This window comes from Falco biarmicus, chromosome 12 (assembly GCF_023638135.1).
Source record: "Falco biarmicus isolate bFalBia1 chromosome 12, bFalBia1.pri, whole genome shotgun sequence".
In the NCBI taxonomy this organism is placed as follows: Eukaryota; Metazoa; Chordata; class Aves; order Falconiformes; family Falconidae; genus Falco; species Falco biarmicus.
In genome coordinates, this window is record NC_079299.1 from 27,407,585 (window position 1) to 27,426,833 (window position 19,249).

A 19,249-nucleotide genomic window follows, 5' to 3' on the forward strand; every position below is an offset into this window, starting at 1 on the left:
AGGATGACTTGTACAGCTATAGGGTTTCCCTGCAGCACTCTTCTGTCTCTAGAGTTGAGCCAAGTCAGTCTGTTTACTCTGTATTTTCCTAATATCTAACAGAGTGGAGCCAACCATGACAGGAATCCATAAATATGTATGTAGTAATAATGCTTAAACATGGAGGCATTCTTTTCCTAAGTAAGGAATAACAGATTTGTGGTATCAAGAGAACAGAATAAAAAACACTCTTTCACTGAGGAAGAATATTTTCTATCTCTACAGACTAGACAGGTTCTGCTAAGCAAGAGAGTCTAATTGGATTTTTGGGGTCTATTAAATCAGAGCAGTGCGAGTTCGATTTCAAAGACACCATTTGTCCTTTCAGTATAACATCTCTCACTCCCTAAATGCTGCATTCTTTTAAAACTAGCTAGGAAATGGGATCGGAGCAATCAACCAGCTGTTTAGACCACAGAAGAATTTTAAAGGTCTTTTGTAGTCACGTTAGGAAAAATAATATTCAGCTCATTTTAGAATTCCCATGACTACTCAGTGCCAGTTTTAGAAACTTCTCTATTTAGACAGGAAGATATTGTAGCATCTGAATAAAAGCCAGGTCCAGAGAGATGCCGAGCCCTTCCAAGAAGCGCCACAGTCCTACATAAATTAATTGGTAAATTCAGCAGTCCCAGTTCTCTTCCCACTTTGCCATTTGCTGTGATTTAATACTGAAATTCCAGTGGCATTCACAATATGCTGGTTCAATATGTTAGGAGGACTCAAGCACTACATAGGTCACACAAATACGACTCAGGAGAGACAGGGCTGATATTTACTGATGGCTTGGCCCTGAGCAAACCACTTCCCTTTCCTGCACCTCTCTTTCTTCCCACTCATCATCTGCCTTGTCTATTTAGATCACAGGCATTTTGGGGCAGCAGGCTCTCCTGCCTTGTGTTTGTGAAGGCACCCGTATGAGACTCTCTTCCATGTCATTGAATTGATTTCAGCAGGAGCTGCATCACATAAAGTGATGGTCAGAAATGGCATGTCCAGGGAATTGAGCATCAAAAAGGAAACAGATTGTACTCATGAGACAAGAGCAGGTTTCCGTTGCAGGGGGCTCAGATCTGAAGTGTTTGTGGAGGAGAAGTGATGCTGACTATGCTCAATGACCCATCTCTCTGTCTCTCTGTACACAGAAATTTAATTTTGTTTCCACTGGATTCCATTGATCCTCACCATTGTGATTGATTTCAGGACCATGGAGCCTACGGCTCAGCTTGTGTTTGTTCCTGAACGTGGGACCTGATATAATTTTCTTCCCGTTGTCTCTGCTGGAGACTCCTCTGGTTGTCAGGAGTACTGGGACTGTCAGTGCTGATGACCCTGATTAAAAATGTCACCAGCTCCAGAGCCAAGGCTCACATGGTGTTTGAAAATAATGTGTCCTGTCAGGCAGGAGCAAAGTTTTCCACCACCTGATGGCTGAACACTCTGAACTAAACCGAGTTTGGGAATCTCCAACTTTTAAAACCCTTTATTATGAAGAGGGTGAAATGCCACCTGACTGAATTGTTTTTTCCCTTCTGGGAGTGACCCCTCCAGGCAGGTATAAGCTGTATTAATTGTGAGGACCAAGTCCAGGTCCCCTTCCTTGGCACTGTGGAAAATCAGCTAACTTCCTCTTCCAAAGCTGTCAATCTAGGATATCTCATGAGCCTTGAAATACTAATGTTTCAGAGATACATAAAGAAGTGGCATTTAAATGCTATGGTGACCAATAGCTGCAAGTGTTTATAGAGAAGAAAGTATTTAGGGATAACAGGGCAAACAGATCAAGGGCCTTTCTCAGCTTCCCCACTCACAGTGTTATGGGAAGGATGTCAGAGCAGTGCCAGCATGAGGTTTCAGGAGCTCTGCAGCAAACTCAGCTACTTGTCCCTGACTACATGTCACCTTCAGAGGCTGTTCCCTTGGTTTATCTCGAGTAGCCTGTCTCAATGGGTGCTCAGACAGGGGCAAAACAGTGCCTCAGCAGCCCGTCTGCCGTGTGACATTTGCAACTAGGGCACAGTGTCTTGAATGATCCTTGTGAGGGGTGAGGATAAGGGGGGATGGAGCGGCACATAAAGCCATGACCATGCTCTAGCAATGTGAGTTAAAAAAATGCCACTTCCAGTGTCAGTCTCCATCACTTTTGCTCACAACAGATGTGCAAACGAAATGCAAGTCCTTACCTCTTCAACAAGCTGCAGCATTCGACGGGTGCTCTCCAGGGACTGAAAAAAAACAGAGGAAAAAACACTTAGATTTGGCAAGATACACCTTCCAACACTAATGTTCAGGCTCATGCTGGCAGTATTTTTTTCCTGCACTCTTTGCCTTCCCTCAGAATCAGGCCATCAGCAGGGTACTGGTGATCTCTTCATCTTCAGCTCTGCATTACAGCTTGCTAATGCAGCAGTTCCCACCACATCTCGAGGCAGCTGCAGTCTCTAAGGTTTGCACTCCCCTTGCTCACGCGCTGCGGCAGTACTGCTTGGAACAGCTGGTGTTCCACTTTAAAAATAAAGTCTGTGGTTTTCAGCTAAGACGGACTTTTAACATTTAATAGGTTTGGCAAATTGAAGGAATCCTCAGAAAATATTAAATTGATGCTTTTTTTGCTCTGAGGACAGTCAAACTGATGCAGACTCTAATACCTAAACCAAACTCAAGATCAATAAATGCCTTAATCTAGACTAAACATGACATTAAATTTTACCCCAGCTCATTTAATTTCCAATTCTGCATTCAGTGTAAAGCTGATGGAAAACAGAATCAGCTCTAGAAATCCTTTGCCGGATCAGCTCCTATTTCTGGATGTGCCTCTCACGCCAAACCCAACCCCAAGTTTCCTGTTTAGCTATCGGTCTCACTTCATCAGCAAGCTGGTCGGCACGCCGCTGCATTTCTTCCAACTCATTGCGCATATCAGCGTCTTCCGCCATTTTAGCTGTGGGTGTGTTTGTGGAAGCTGCAGATCAAGGATTTGCGCTCAGCTGCTTGTGAGCCTGGAAGACAGCAAAAAGGAAAAGAAACAGTGTGGTTAGGCTCCCTGACTAAGTGAATTGTGCTTAAATGTCAGTCCCACAAAAGTGCTTTTATTACACTAGTATGCTCACCCAAGTTCTTTTATTCTAGATAGCAATTCCTACATAGTAGAGACCACACAGGATTGTTCAAGGTGGTGCTTTATTCCTGTATTATTAATCACTCTCAAAAAACGTGATGTATCCTTGTCAGGCTCTTTGGGAAAATCCTTCCTTTTTTCTTAATCTTTCAAATGCTATTCATAGCAAAACTGGAGACACAGGAGGTGTTACTTGCTACCAGAAACAGTCTTGAGACCCATTCATTCTTCTCTAGAACTAAAAGCCTTAATGTGAAGGAGGTCAAGGTCAAGGCTACATGTCAACCCCTCGCGTCCTGTTTCAGCTGCATTGCTTGGAGGGCTGGATGCCTAGCTAATACATGTGCAATGAAATTAAAGACAATGAAACTTTGCGGATTTTTGTTGGCTAATGATTTGTCCACCATGCTATAGTTCAAACTCTGTAATAATATTTACAACTAGACTGCAAGAAGTCGTCTACTGGGAGAATCCTTCATTTCAGGGGAAGTGATGGCAGGACCTAACTGGTATTTTCAACTTCTCTCCAAAGCAGGTCAGATTCTGGTCTTTGTTATCCCTCTCAATACAGAACAACGCCACTGAGCTCATCCTAACCAGAGATCAGGATGTAGCCCATTAATCCTCATTTGGGTAGGTTTCTTTTTGTTATAAATTTGAGCTAGCTCTGATTACTAAGCATGACTTGATTAAGAAAGGCGGGTCCTCCTACCATCTGTCAGGTCTTTATAACAACAACACTGGTTTATTTCTTTACTTGATTCAAGCATGGCACATTGCAAATTACTGCACACTGAATGTTAGATCTGTTCATTGCAGGAAAACCTAATCCCAGGTGCAGAGGAGGTGGGGAAGCTGTGGGGGACTGCAAATAAACAGCCATAAAGCACATGCCATCATGCTCAATTACAGAAAGAGGACAAAAGCAGCCCCTTTCACCAAAGCTGCTCTAAGAAGGCAAAATCCCAGGGGCTATTTTCTGTCCTGTCTTTGCGATACATGTAGACTTTATGAAAAAAGATAAGTCAGGGCAGAGCTTGGCTTTAAAATTTTAGCAATAATAGCTCTGTTTAAATGGAAGTTATAATCCTTCAGAGATTAATCTGTTCCTCACTTTGACAGTGCTCTCCATCAGAAGTATGGGCTGGACAGGTACAGCTGTGTGGCAGGGATATTTCCTGGATCATGCCCTGTTTGCTTAGAAATGTATAAGGAAAGCAGACAGCTCCTTGCTTTTTCTCTGCAGCTTCAGCAATGGATTTGCTTTTTTTTCTTATCTAAGAGGGAATATGTGACCTTCATGCTTTCACATTAGCTGTGCCCTCACTCATGGTTGCTTTTCCTCTTTGAAGCTACAGCAGAAAGAAATCCATCTCGAAGAGTCAGCCCCGCAGCTACTGGCACAGCATCCTACTTTCATCACTGAGCACATTGCCACATCCTTGTCAAAGGGAAACTGACATTTTGTGATGGGTCATACAATGTTTAGGAACCCAAATGTACACTGGAGAAGCCCACCCAGTTCTGCCAGCTGCATGGTCACAGCGGTGCAAAGGACCAAGCTTAAGAAACTCATCTGCAGCCCCAGCTGGTGCAAACAGAGCTTAATTTCATGGCTAATATTCAGACTGATATCAGACACTTCAAGGATGCTCACAAACAGCAGTAAATAAGCTTTACAAAAAATGGCACACTATGAGGTTTAGAATGAAAAGATGACCCAGGAATTGGTCTCCTCCTGAAGGGCATGTAGAAATGTGGGGATACTCTCAAGGCCACCCCAACCTTCCCACCATGCTGCTGCACTTGTGTTGCCCTTTCACAGCTCCAGGAAGACACTGCTCCTGATCAGTAATGGAGCATGCTCAGCTGGAATAAAAAGAAGTTATTTTGGTAAAGAACTGCTCTCCGAACTCCTGTCCCACTTGGCAGGCTGGCAGTAGCACTGGTCACTGCTTCACAAACTGTGGTTTTTAGCAGATCAAGGCAAAACTCAGCATTTAAATATTTCTGGCAGAGCCTCTGTGACAGAATACCAGGATTAAGTCTGTGGACCTAAGAATATCTGGCTAAAATATTCTCCACTGCCTGGATCCCTTGCTACACTTGTGCTGGCAGAAAAGCAGCACTGAGCTTTAGCAAAAATCAGGAAAATTTAGACATGACTTTGGGACTGACCTAATTGGTAAATACATATAGCTGTGAGGGGCAGGAAACCGGTTCGATGTTGTGTCTATCTAGTAGCATTTTACTAGCTGTGAAGTGGGAGGTGATGCATCAGTGAGAGGATGGGATGCTAACAGGGGATTTGGTTCAGTCTCTAGGCATATCCAATGTGAGCTGAAGGATTACAGACCTGAAAGCGAATGAAGGTGAGGTGAGTGCTTCTACTGACAATAATGAATAATAACAGTCTGTTTGTCAGTCACTGCAGATAATAAAAATTGCACAGATCATTCAGTTCTCAAGTAGATTCCAGCCTGACCTTTGATCTTTTACTTATGAATTTACGATCATGAACCAGTGGTGGCATTGTGTCATTCGAAAAAGAAACAAAGTGGAGAAACTTCGTTATTTTTCTTTAGCGCTATCCTTCTTGGTTAGTTAGAACCATCAGTTGGCATCCTAGTGACAGATGCATCCTATTTTGCATCAAGCTAAAAAAATGTCAGAGGTTGTAACCAGAAAGATGTTTTGTAGCAAGTGACCAAACTTGACAGGTTTATTGAGATTGTTTGGTATTTGTAAAGTACTTAGAATGAATTGAGAAACAGCAAAAAGCATTCTTCCGTACAAGTCATTTTACATCAAGTTTTAGTCATAAACGAAAGTGCCCTGCAGCAGTGCTGATTCAACCTTATTTAATAGAAAACTGTGCACAAGAATCAATAAAGGTTACTGATTTGCACACAGTATGATAAACATTTTGCAGATGGCTGGGAATGGGTTTATTTTTTTTGCAGATTTTGCAGTTTAAAATGTGGAATAGGGCAGATTAGAGATAGGATTTTCCTTGCAAAGTCCCATTTAGGCTGAAATTCCATTCCAGTATCATGAATTTTCAACAACAAGCCCTCTTGTCAATAAAATCCTGTAGGAAGCAGATTTGTTTTAAAGGGAATGATTTCTCTGCAGTACCAATTAACAGCTTTCCCCCTATGGTGTTTCTTAGGAACACCTATATATAGTCCTCTTGATGTACTAAAACATTGAAACTGAATGATTACAGGAATGGCCAAGACAAGGTAAACCATAACAGATTTCATCTCACTTATTACTGGACAGACTTTCACAAGCAGAAGGTATTGGTTTGTCATGGACCCACTGAAACCTGTTCTTGTTTTATTAGAATGAGTACAGGCCAAAGATACTATATAAGAACTCTGGATAATAAATTCCTTGTGGAATTTCTATTTTTGATAGTAGCTAATAGTTTTCATTCTGTTCTCATTCAAGCTAATTTGAACCAAGGATCAAAATTCTGTAATTGCCTTAGGAACCTCTAACCTAACTGGAAATAAACTCTCCAAAATGTGCTCTGTACTTTCAACATAAACTACATTTTGTTTTGTCTATAGTCACTGCAGAGATGACAGATCAGAAAACTAAAATTGTGATGCAATATGTTAAGCTCTTTAGAACTAAAACTTTGATTAAAAAAAAAAGTTGCTACAGAAGCTATAGCCACTAGCACACACTCAGTCAATTTGTGTTTACGCTTGCAGTAATTGTATATACAAATGCAAGCTCAAATTTTCACAAGGACCTTGGGTTTTCCATTTCAGAAAAGGGAAAGGAAATCCTCTGCGTTCACACATAAACATACACGGTGCTCTCTTAAAAGGAGACAGAAGCCCAAATGTTGCTACCAAAAACTGTGTATGTCATGTACCAAGATGTGCTCTGCGTCTTCTAGTTTTGCAAGGAACTTCAGGGACTTGGGCAACTTACATCAAATTCCTTTTGAGCCAGTCTTATATGTTATGCCAGCGCTTGTACAAAAGTACAACAGACTAGGAGTTAAAGAAAAATACAAAGAAAGACTGGCTAATGGAAATGCGTAGCCTATTATACTTTGAATTCTACATCTGCTGTTTTAGTAGTGCTCAGATGCAATAAAGAATCTCATAGCAAGAACATTATATATCCTTATGGGGTTATAGTGAAGTCTAAGAGAGACCTGCATATCTCCCCAGAGGAAGAGAGATACAATGAGTGACCTTTGAAAGCAAATATTTGCTTCACAGTGATATAAACACTTCAATGAAATAAATACAGGAAAATAAAAATGCTGCAATTTACTGTGGTGAAGGCAACAGTGCAATAAAATGTTCTTTTTTAAGCACTCTCTCTGTTATTAAAGGACACATCTATTCTTCCCATGGATATTTGTAGCCAGAGGATGACTGCATTGGCGTATTCTACTTAAAAAGTCAGAGCTGGTCAATACCACACAATGCTTCTTTCTTGTAGGATAGGAAGAGCACTACCGCAGTGGTGTGGCATTAGTAGAAGTGCAGAAAACCTAGAGAGAAACTTGGATCAAGCATCTCAGGATGGATGTTGAGCCATTTAAAGCTGGAAGTTGCATTGCAGCTCTTTTCCTTTCATTTTTTAGTCTGGTTGTAGGTAGAAAGAAAACATATGCTGTTAAAGGGGGAGGTGAAGTTCAGCTACAGATGAAGGGGGTCATCTTTGCTCCCCAGTTTGCCTTGCGGCCATTCAGTTGGCTCCCTGAGTGCTGTGCAAGGCATGTTCAGCCACAATGGGGCCAGGCATGAGGCAGTTCTGGAGCTTCCAACAAGGATCTTTCCGTCAATAAATCCCTTTTTCCTGATGCACAGCCTTTTCCCTGCTGCACCTTTCTGACAGCTATCACTACCCCCTGGAGGTGTTATCAAGAGCTCAGCTGCCCAGCACACTGGCCATGTCTTTCACCACCTTCACCAGCCTTCTCTAAACAAGGTTTTTGCAGCTAGGTTATAAGAACTGCACTGGCATTAACTGCAAAGCTCAGTCTAGACCAGAAACTGCCTACTAACATCAGTAGGGAATGGAATGACATCAGCAGTGATAGCCTGCTGCAAACGGGTGCTTAGATACCAATACCTCTGTGTGTGCTGCTGACACCAGCCGGGTCCCCCTGAAACTGTGTTGAGCATGTAAGTTCAAAGGCAGATCCAAACAGAAAGCCAAGAAAGGCATGTGTGTGCTGCCCACAGTCAGTGTGACAAACAACAGCAGGTGAGAAATTAAAAGGAGTTGGGAGCATAGTTTTTATAGATTGTGGGCTCTCAGCAATGTCCCTCACAAGCTCTTAACTCTTCTGAGTTTCGACTTCTGTCATCTCCATTTCACCCAGAGCTCACCACAATTAATACTGTCTATAACAGAAACAATTCCTGCTTTTGCTCTTATTGTATTTTAATTGATCTGAAAGCACTTGGAGAACAAAACAGCTAATTTTGTAATGAAGAATCCTATTTAAAGATTTTTTGCTATTGCATAAAATGTAACAATGAAAAATTACGCAAAGTTGTTATTTAGATTTAAATTTTAAATAGCTCTGAAATAAAATCTTGAGGAAAGTCTTCTTTTTATATCATTCTGCAGCACAGCCTATTGCTTGGATGTAATTTATTCAGAAGATTTATTTTCAGCAAAGTTCTCATTTCTAATGAAACACCTTTGTTATGTTTGTGTTACTGATTAAGCCAAACAGCTGCCTCTTTGTTTCCGTAGGGTATGTTAGCATTAACCTGTGGCACAGACACCTCAGCTTTCTTCTGTTGCTGTCCTACAGAGTGCTGCTTGCAAGCCTTTGGGCCCAGCTCCAGAGCGCAGGCTAGCAGAGTACAGTGATAACTGATTTCACTCTCGTTTTTGCTTGCTATTCAGTAAAGAAAAATGCCTACTGATGAGGGCTTGTCTGGGAGTGGCTTCAGAAAAGACAAGCACTGAGGTCTTGCAAATCTGAATTCAGGAGAAGCAAGTAATTCCTAGTTTGTCACTGTCTTCTTGCATTGCCTTAGACAACTTATTTTACTCTCAGGGCTTGCTTGCGTTGCCTGAAGATAGGTCTCTAGAGCTATGTGAGATGCTGTAGGTATTTGGTATCCTGCTGCTGGCTGTATCTGTCAGCGTCGTGCAGATGTCTTGGATACCCTCTGATGGGACTGCTTGTCCATGTTTAACAACTGAATCTGTCTCCCACCTATGCAATACAGATAAAAATTTTCTTTTCCTTCCTATTTTCTTTTTTGGGGGTTTGGGTTTTTTTTCCCTGCTTAAATTGCAGGTGTTGCAGGGCATGGACTAGCACTTGGTTTGGAGATGTTTGTGGTGCAAGACAACAGGGACTTTTGGATAAACGCTAGTGAGCATGGTGTCATATTCTCACTCTGCATCTCTGTGTCAGAACCCATACCTACCTGGAATGAGAACTCCAGTCAGAGGCCAAAAGGAAGATGTTAGAGTATAATTAAACAAAATTATGACTCCTGACTATTTGCTGAATGTGTTGGAAAAATAATTGGAAAGCAGTTTTCATATGGCTTGTGTTGCTATAATAACAAAAAGTGCAATAAAATGAATCTTAGTGTGAATGCAATCAGGCAACGTAAATGTGCTGCCAGGGGGAATTACTTCTTTTTGTAGATGTGGGCATCTCTACCCCTGGCGAACCCCTGATCATTAGCGAGTAAACGAGTGTGATCATGCATATACACAGTTGCAGTGCAGCAGACAAGTTGTGTTGATGCAACCGCTCCACGCCTCTGGTTTCTGCAAGTAGTGAGGTTATGAGCAATACATCCCACACATCCCCCCAGGCGCTGCAGCCAGGGGCGATGGCAGGTGGAAAAAGTTGCCGTTGAGATCTCAGAGAATAACAGGCAGTCATAAAAGAAATGCCTGGAGCCACCCCGTCCCAACACAAAGCAAGTCATTGTTGTCCTGTCAGTTGTCAGACAACACTGCTGTTTTATGAGGCTCCAACATGTGCATGTCACTTTATCAGGCTCCTGCACTGGAAAAAATAAAAGCACAGAGGAGCCATTTTGTAACAATTTCACTTCAGAGTAATAACAACTTGGCTTTCTATCCATTTTACTGCTAACAAAACTGCTTTCAAAAATAAACCTTTCAATGTGTTATCTCTTTGCAGTCGCTTCTACAGCTATGTACCCACACATTTTTCCTTTTTTTTATTTTATTCCCCAAACAGCAACTGAAAAACATTTCAGGCAAAAATGTTTGTTTTGTCTGTCTGGGAGAGCAACTAGCCAGTGTGGTGGAGGGTGAAGAAAGAAACCCTCTTACCAGGAGCGGGCACCTCATCTGGAGGGACCTGCTGGCAGTGCAGAGAGCACCGAACAGAAACCTGGACCAGTCTAATTCCCTGTTATTACAGGTAGCTGCCTCATACAGCTTCATTTATAATCCAGCAGGCTATGTCCTATGATTCCCCAAGTTCATTGCATTCCCACTAGGTCTGAGTCCAGACCCTTACTTTTTCAGTAAGCAGAAAATATTTCACTTCTAGCACAAATTAATTCACAGCTGGAAGATAGCAGCTTGTTCCTGTGCCACTCTTGTCCTGTGACAAAAAATTTCTCTCCTTCCTTACTCTCTCCTTCTCTCTCTCTGAGGTACGTAAACAGCAGTCATAACTTTTCTTAGCACTTCTTATGATGTGAAAGATCAGACTCTGTTAGTCCTTTCTTGGTAGATTGACTCTTTACTACCCTCATCATCCTAGCAGCAGTTGGTTATGCCAGTTCCAGTTTGAATTAGTCTTCTCTGGAAAAGAGTGGCTGGCACATCACAAGGTATTTTAAATGAGGATACAGGCTTTGCTCGAAGGGCTTAGTGCTTCCCCGTCCCTTCAGGAGATACCTGCTCAAAAATATCCCACAACCTCACTTGCCATTTGCATAGCTGGATCTTGGTGGGTCAGGACAAGAAATCCAGGTATTAGTAGAGAGGATTAAAGAAAATGTCTTGACTCATGACAAAGCTATTTACATTCTATGGCCAGAATCTTGAAGAAAAACAAAAGGTATCTGCTTAGCTGGAGGATGAGATTTCTGACTATGTCATGATTTCCAGTGAAACTCACACCCTGAATTCAATCAGATCTTCCTCAAAATATTCACTCACCGTCACTGCAGCACTGACAAGCAGTCAGCCTCTCTTCTCTTTGATTATATTCCAACCTGAGTTTCTTTATGTTGCTCCTAAGCCACTAAATCTGATTAATGGTCAGTTTTAGAAGCTAGGGGTGAATGTCATGCCCCATTTCCAGTTGGAGGAAGTTTCCCTGCTGCCATTATCAGAGTGAGGCTTGCAGGTGGGGCTACCAGCCAGCAACATCCTAGTAGGTACCAGCAGTGTGCGAAGGGTGAACAGCAGAGCATGTGTGTGTGAATCTGTGAAAAAACATAAACCAGGAGTGCTTGGCATCTTAAATGATTTCTTGCCAGGTTTTCCTGAGGCTACCTGCCCCCTTCTGTTTCTCTTAGATGAATAGATGGATGGATGGATGGATGCATAGATAGATAGATGGAATATAAATATAAAATGGAATTATTGAAACATTTACGAAAGGATTCAGGAGACAGCAAAGTATAAGAAAACTGTGTGTAAGATTTTCCTGGGGAGCATACAGGGCATTTCCACCAGGCTGCATGAAGCCTGTTGTATTTGTTATTCCTAGGTTAGTAGAAGGAAACTGTTTACTCTGCACAGTCTTCTCAAGACTGCACAGAGCTCCTGGTCCAGCTCCCTGCCTCCATATACATATCCAAGCCTCTTCCACATCTGGTTTAAATTAATTGTCACCTCTTCTGAGTGTCCCAAGCCAAAATGATCTTATGGGGTTAGGGCAGAAGTCAAACCTGGGCAATGTTTGGGAAACCGGTGTGGGGCAAAGGCAAGCACAGATTTCCTGGGAAGCAGAATGGGACCTGCATCCCCTCTTGGCTCATAGAACCAAAGATGTTCAGCACCCATCTGCAGCAAAGAGATATTGCTCCTTTTCCTTACTGTTTAGAGTTGCTCATGGACCACAGCTATGAGGTGCTGAAGTTTTGCAGGTAGTATGAGACATCTACTTTCAGTGGGCTGCAGGAAAGGGGTTGGTTATAGCCTGGGAAGTCAGTGGGCAGTTAGCAACAGCCTGTTTGCTCACGTCTGTCACACAGAGACTGAATCAATCTGATTCAGCTTTATAAAGTCACTGTAATACAGAAGATGAACTGTGTCTGCGCCTATTAACTACCCCCTAGTGCTGCAATTAGTGTCTGTGAGTCAGGAGCGCTTCAGCTACGTAACAGGTAATGCAGCATGAGAAAATTACAGTAAATCAGCACTGTCTGCTCATTCTTTTGCTCTTAGTCCTGCCAGTGCGGATGCCTTATACATCGGTGTGGTGGCAACCAACTGGCTGCTGTTGGTTTGTGTTTGTGGGTGAAGGGTCTCCCCTCTGTACCTGCATAAATCAAGAGGAGCCAACCCGATAGCAACAGAGAAAGCAAACTGAGCTTCTGCAAGAGAGAATTAAACATGAGTAGTTGTTCACTCCACAGTGCCTCAACCCTTTCTAAGTCTTCTCTGCCTTTGCAAAGTCAGTGCAAAATGGCATTGTGTCAGAAGTTACACACACGTGACATGCAGATCAAATCATGGCAGAAAATGCAAGCCAGTAGAGATCACCCTCAAATTTCTTGTAATGATCCAAGAAGGCAGACAAGTGAAGACAGATTTTTGTAGGCTAAATGGATGATGAAAAGGAAACCCACAAACTGGAGAAAGACTTTTTTTAGGCTAAATGGATGATAAAAAAGAAACCCACAAGAATTAGAGGAAGAAAAGAGAGCACATTTGCATTGGCATCTGTCACAAAGTGGAGCTAATTTCTGCTGCATTCTGTGGAAGTCTGCAAGTCAGGGGGAAATTTTGTGGTAACTTTTTTTCAATTTGAAAGTTGTTTTTTTTAATTATTGTTATTATTAATGGAATGGAACAATGAATAACTCAGTCATTAAAACAGCAGTGAAATTTTTCATTTCTATGTTAAAAATTGGTGCTATTCCTTCTTTACTATTCCTGATGCTCTTAGGACTGGGTGAGGCAAGCTGTGAATATAACAAGCACTTTTACAAGTTGAGTATGGAATGGCTGATGATTTTGGCACACAGGAAAATATGGAAGAAGATTTTTGTGGTGAAAGAACAGTAACTCAGTATTTTATTTTAAAAGATTGGCAGTGGCATAATTAACACCATCAGCATCAATATTGTCATAGCTGTCATTTCAAAGCAATAGACAGGAATAAGGTGTTCCCCTGATGGTGTTTGTTATGGGCTGCCAGCAGACTCAGGCAGACAATTCACTTCTTTCTGCATGGTTTGTATTTGCAAGATTCCTTTGCAGTCCACTTACACCTACTCCTTCCCTTGAGCTCTATTACTCCAGTAAGGACTTACTTTTCCTATGCTGAACAGGACTTGATAACTGTATTTGTTGAGCTGAGTGCTGCACAAGCCCCACTCCTTCACTTCTTCTCAGCATTCAGTCTTAGTTTTATGCTCTTTTTACCCTCATGGTACCGCTGACACCTTGTAAGTGCTTTGCCAGTGAAGCATGCACATGCTTGGCTGCTGGGCCAAAGGGCTGTGACTTCACTGTGGCTTTTGCGGGCAGTTTTCACTGGCTTTCAGTGCATCTCTGCGGGCACCGAGGCAAATGCATGATGCCAAAGAACAGCTTCTTCTAGCAAGAGTTGGTTAGTGTAGATTCTGGCCTATGCAGCTATGACCTTAATAGAAATGAATGAAAAACAATTAATGTAGGTATTGCTACATGTAAACATATTAATAGGAGAGTAAAATTCTATATGCTGCAATCATGAGGGTATTAGGAATGTAAATAGTAAACTTTGCCCTATTAACACGTATTTGTGGTAAACAAAGCAGTTCATTGTGTTTATAATTTTCATCTTTTCCTTTCATTTCTACCTGATGGTAAAAGTGTGGCTATGTTTCAACCAATAGACTGATAGATTTTTAGCAGAAATCTTCTTTAACTTAGTCACCAGAGTCAAATCAGCAGCTGACAAAATATAAGCATTATGAAACTGGGCTGATGGTGTTATTCGTAGAATGGAATTTTAGCTGAAGAAGGGCAATTTTTTCAGCTATGAGGGACAGCAAAAAATTTGTTAAAGGGAAGATGTCATTGTCTTTGAGAGTCGTGGTTATCACTCATTATTTATGTTCTTTTCTTTTTCAAGTAAAGAGCCTTATCTTTAAAGAAACCATTTCGTTATCCATAAATCCATGTATCAGCCTGTCTGTCTGTCCATCCTTCTGTTCATTATATCACACAGCAGGAAGCAAGAAGGAAGGGAGCTTGCCAACTTGAGGTTTTTTTGTGTGTGCAGCCATTTCTGGTGAGGGCACTATCATGTGGAAATGCAACACCATAAGTAAAATAGAAAGGGCACGAGAGATCATAGGCCTGAGTCAAAGCCCCATCAGCTCAAAGAACTGCTATCCAAAATGTGTCTGAAGAGTTCAGGAGACCATCTGCACCTCCCCACTACTACAAATGGATTTTCTCTAGGGCAGAAGAGCTTTAATAATGAGTAAGCAAAGAACAAAAAATAAGGTTGACATTTCTGAGGGTGCTGCGTTACCCCCAAGGACATCTTGTGTTTTGCAGATCAACAGCAACCCTTGTAGCTCGGGGTTTATTTTCTGCTACATCCAGGACAGCCCGGCCCTACCCCTGGCTCCACTCTCCTTTGTGCTGTAGTCTCCACTGGGAACTTAAATTCTGGAAGCAGAAGTTAAAGCTGAAGAAAGTCCATGAGCTTTGAAAATTTTAATTCCCTTCAAGAAAGAAAAAGAAATAGCTACAGCCACATTATAAAAAGAAAGGACCCTACTTAGTTTTTAAGTACCCTCATTCCCTGTTTGTATGTAGGTGATACACAGATAGACACGAGTACGTAAAATGCAGCTGGCACAATATAAAGACACAGCAGAATATATTTTTTAAATGCAGTTTGTATGCTAAAAGGCCTGGGAACCCAATTTTAAATCAATAAACCTTTTACAGATCTAAATTTTATTATTTCAAGGCTCTTCTATAGAGTCAATGACAAAAAATTCTGCTGCTGTTAAACAGCTCATCCCCTTGAAGTGAAGCTGGACCCTTGAGCAGCCCAGACCCACTCCCAAAAAGCTGCAGTATTGCAGATGCCATTCAGATGAGGGAGGGGATCTGGCTGCTCCCTTCACTGGGCACAACTGGGAGATTAAATGGGAAGGTCCTAGTGTCATATCTACTATTTATTACTGGTGAATATTTATACCAAAACCAATAAACTGGGAATGACTGTTTAAGATGTATGCATACAAGTCAAAAACTGAAAACATCTGATGTTTCTAGGCTAAGTAAATTATATTAGCCACAGGAATGCATAATAGCACCCCACAGATATGCAAAACTTATTCACTCATTTTCAAAGGCCACTGCTGCTTTCTGACTCACACCTACAACTAATTCCTGGCTGCTACTCATTTCCCAGGAATCAGTAATATGAATTCGAAGAGGCCAAGGGCACACATGCACACTGGCTTTCCCTGGTGCAGGGTATGAGAACTCCTCATTATTTATTACAGGCTCATGAGGCTGATTTAGAAACCTTTCTTCCTTCTGAAGTCCGTTTCAGCCTTCATAGGCTGATGAAAAAAAAACCCAGCATGCTCCTCCAGTAAAGATTACCCAGACTTGCAGGCGAGGATTTAGCTGTACTAATATAAGAGCACAACTTCTATTTTTTTTCCTCCTTTCTTTTTTTGTTGACCAATCAATTCAACAACAGGCTAGATAGTGCCCCAAGGGCATCACTTTCAACCATGTGATCAGCAGATTAACAGAGAGGCTGCAAAATCCTTTCCGCTCAAACTGTTTTAACAGAGGATCAAAATCTTTCTCTCTGTGTGGGGATTTTTATTTAGCTAGTTCTTTTTATTCAGTTTGCACATGCTTTTGAAGGAATTAAGGCCTGCAAGGGCTCACAAGATGGTCTGGTTTGGCTTCTAACCTTTTCCTTTCAATTTGTGCTTGAGAGTAGCAAGTTTTCCAGTTCCTTGTGGGAATGTTGCCCCTTCCCTGGGTCTTACAGTTGCATCATTACTGGCTGAATCTCATCAACCCACAGGTGATGGCTCTGAAAGGTCAGAACTTAAAACATTTTGCAAAAGCTCTCCCTTTTCCCTGCTGCAGTTCATGTTCTCATTAAGGGAGATGGACATATCGAAATAGGCTGTGATACAATCTGTAGGCGAAAGGTTTGGGAAAGACGAGCTGGGTAAGTCCAGTGGGGTTACATGCAGTTTACAGAGCTCTGCTGTACAATAAAACATGAGATTAAATTTGATCATGTACATAAAATAAATGACAATTGACTATTCTTGGCCTCAGCTACCGGGAAGCTGATGTGCTTTTTGCAACACAGAGGTGCATGGGTGCTTTTTGCAACACAGAGGTGCATGGGGGATTCCTGTTGAAACCCTTTATATTTAATGCACAGATCTCTAAGGTATGCAGGTACAACTACTGCTGGTGGGAAGAGGGTACATTTACTGTTGTAGCACAGGAGATTTTTTACTGGAGAAAACAGGACTCAAAAAACCAAAAACAAAAGTAGAAAACTAGACTGCCTTATATTCATCTAAAGCACAAAAGCACACCGGGAGCTAAGTAGACTGAGGATCACATGTGAAGGTCTACGTACAGCACGGCCAAGAGGTTTCTTTGGCTACGGAATGTGTTGAAAGAAAACTAACCCACTTGCTCAGCTGCTGGATGATGAGTGAGCTGCAACAAGAGCATTTCATGTACTACCAACAGAAATGGCAAGAATAAACTCAGGAAAAAAAATTAATAGCTGACATTTAAAAGCAATCACAGGTTGGTCATCAGCAAGTCAAAGCATTCAGCAAACAGAGGATTTCCCTGGAATTGTGCTTGGATGTTCCCACAGTCTCCCTGTCAATATCCTACAGCTCCAGATTTCAAGCAGGGAGCAAACCATTACATGGCTGAGGGCAGAAGGATTTTGCCTCACTGCCTAACAATGAAAGCTCCAGTTCTTTTTTTCATTTAAATCCCTAAACCTATTTCTGCCATTGCTGGGACCTACATGGGCTGGCTTTGAGCCTTTCAGACTAGAGGCTTTATAAAGAACCATACCAAAGTGAAGGAATAAAATATTCGTTGCAGTGGATGAATAGTGACAGCCAACCTGATTCTTCTAAACATTAAAATATACATATTTTACATAATAAAAAACCAGCATTTTCCTTCCAACTACCATCATAAGACTCTCATTTCTTTAGGCAGATCTGCATTTATTCACCTGAGCATAAATCCAGAGAAATTCTGGGTTTCAGATGAGACAATCTGCTTTTCCAGTCCTCTATATGAGAGCACAGCTTGTCCCAAGGACAAGCAACTATCAGCAGTGCTGCCTCCAGAGCATCACAGAGATGACTCACTCAGACTCAGCTCTCAGCAGACCAGGAGCAAGAGGCACTGTTGCTTACGAAGCTGCAGCATGACAAGGACCACAGGGCAAAGCCCGTGATAAAACTGAGCTGGGGCTGTACAAGTCAAAACGCTGAGCACATCTGGCCCAGCAGGGTTTATAACACAGTGGCAATGCCAGATTAAGAGGGACAGTCCTCCCAAAAGGCATGTTCAGCAGTGGTAGGTGGCTTCTGGTGATGCCTCCGGTGGGGAGTTAGGAGTTGGTGCATTGTAAAGCCTCTGAGATTAGGCATTGTAAAATAAGGAAACTCTACCCACAAGGAACTTTTACACTTTTGTGTAAATGGTATGTCCAAGTGGTCAGTGTTCAAAGCTAGATGTCTCAGGCAGATGGTGTACCCAAGCATTTTGTAGAGCTGTTCAGGAAACAGGCATTGTGTCTGTCCTCTGAGACCCACTAGTAGAGAGCTACCTTTTCAGGTTTTGGTAGACATGCTCTGGTCTTTCAATATCAGCCAAAACCCCTTTATTTTTTCAGCTGGTTTTAGTTCGGAGAGCTCTCCCTCCACTTCTATCCCTCCTGCAAATGTATGCTTGAGGATTTTTAGCAATGGGAATATTTTGAAGACACGAACAATACTTGCTAATGAAGTCATTTGTTAGTAAAATAAGTTCCAATCAAGAATATTGACATGCTTTACTATATATTTATAAATACTATTCCTGTAAGTAAAGACAGCAGGATGGGGCATGAACTTCTCTTGAATGTAATCCAATTTAAATTTAAAGCAATCATTTTTTTCTTGTGTGTTTTACGTAATCTAAATTCCTGTATGAAGAACCAGAGAGTCTTCATTCTTGACCTAAGAATAATGTGGGAACAATTCTATGCTACAAAATTTGTTTTCTGTAAGCAACATTGCCCAGGTCGGTTATTTCAGACTGAACTGCTTTCACAGTGCTGACACTTATTTCTCAGTAAATGAATAAAAAGAGAGAGTTGAATCCTTCCTTCATGAAATCCCAATGACACTTACAGCAGAAAATCCATGTAATGTAAGAGATCTTGTAGTGCAGCTGCTGCCTTCATGCTTAACCCAAGGATAAATTGAAGACCAGAGATTTAAATAAAGTTACCGTCTTAAGCTTTGAAAGTGCATCTAAAGAACATCTCAAGGACATATAGCCTGGACCCATCTGGTAGACTAAAAGCCCCTTGTTCAAGCAAAAAATAATTTAAAAAAAGCCATTGTTGAGAAAAAAAAAAGGGATATTTATGTCACTTAAATCAGTTAATGGCTTAAGAGAGCTTCGGAACTGTATTTCATCCCCTGTAAGCACAGAGCCCTGTGGCTGACAGCCAAACTGTGGTCTGAAATGCCCCAGGCTTAGCCCAGATACAAGATGCGATGGCCAAAGACAGCAAGACAGCAAGCATGTCTGTAGTCACAGCCCTCAGGCTCCCTGGTCTCCTCCCTCATGTGGTGAAATACCGTAGCGCTAGTGAAAAAGCTGCACTTCCAGGTGACC

At 41.8% G+C, this 19,249-nt stretch overlaps 1 protein-coding gene across 2 annotated transcripts in view; it reads right to left on the minus strand.

Moving 5' to 3' along the window:
- Positions 1-19,249, minus strand: part of SNAP25 (synaptosome associated protein 25) — a 66,267-nt gene that overhangs the window by 27,305 nt on the left and 19,713 nt on the right. For both annotated transcript variants that reach the window (XM_056357554.1, XM_056357553.1), the window contains exons 2-3: positions 2,904-3,038; positions 2,223-2,264 (exon numbers count right to left, since the gene is read on the minus strand). In XM_056357554.1, coding sequence (XP_056213529.1) covers positions 2,223-2,264; positions 2,904-2,975 — 114 coding nt within the window. In that variant the 5' untranslated portion in view covers positions 2,976-3,038. The remainder of the gene's footprint in view (positions 1-2,222; positions 2,265-2,903; positions 3,039-19,249) is intronic.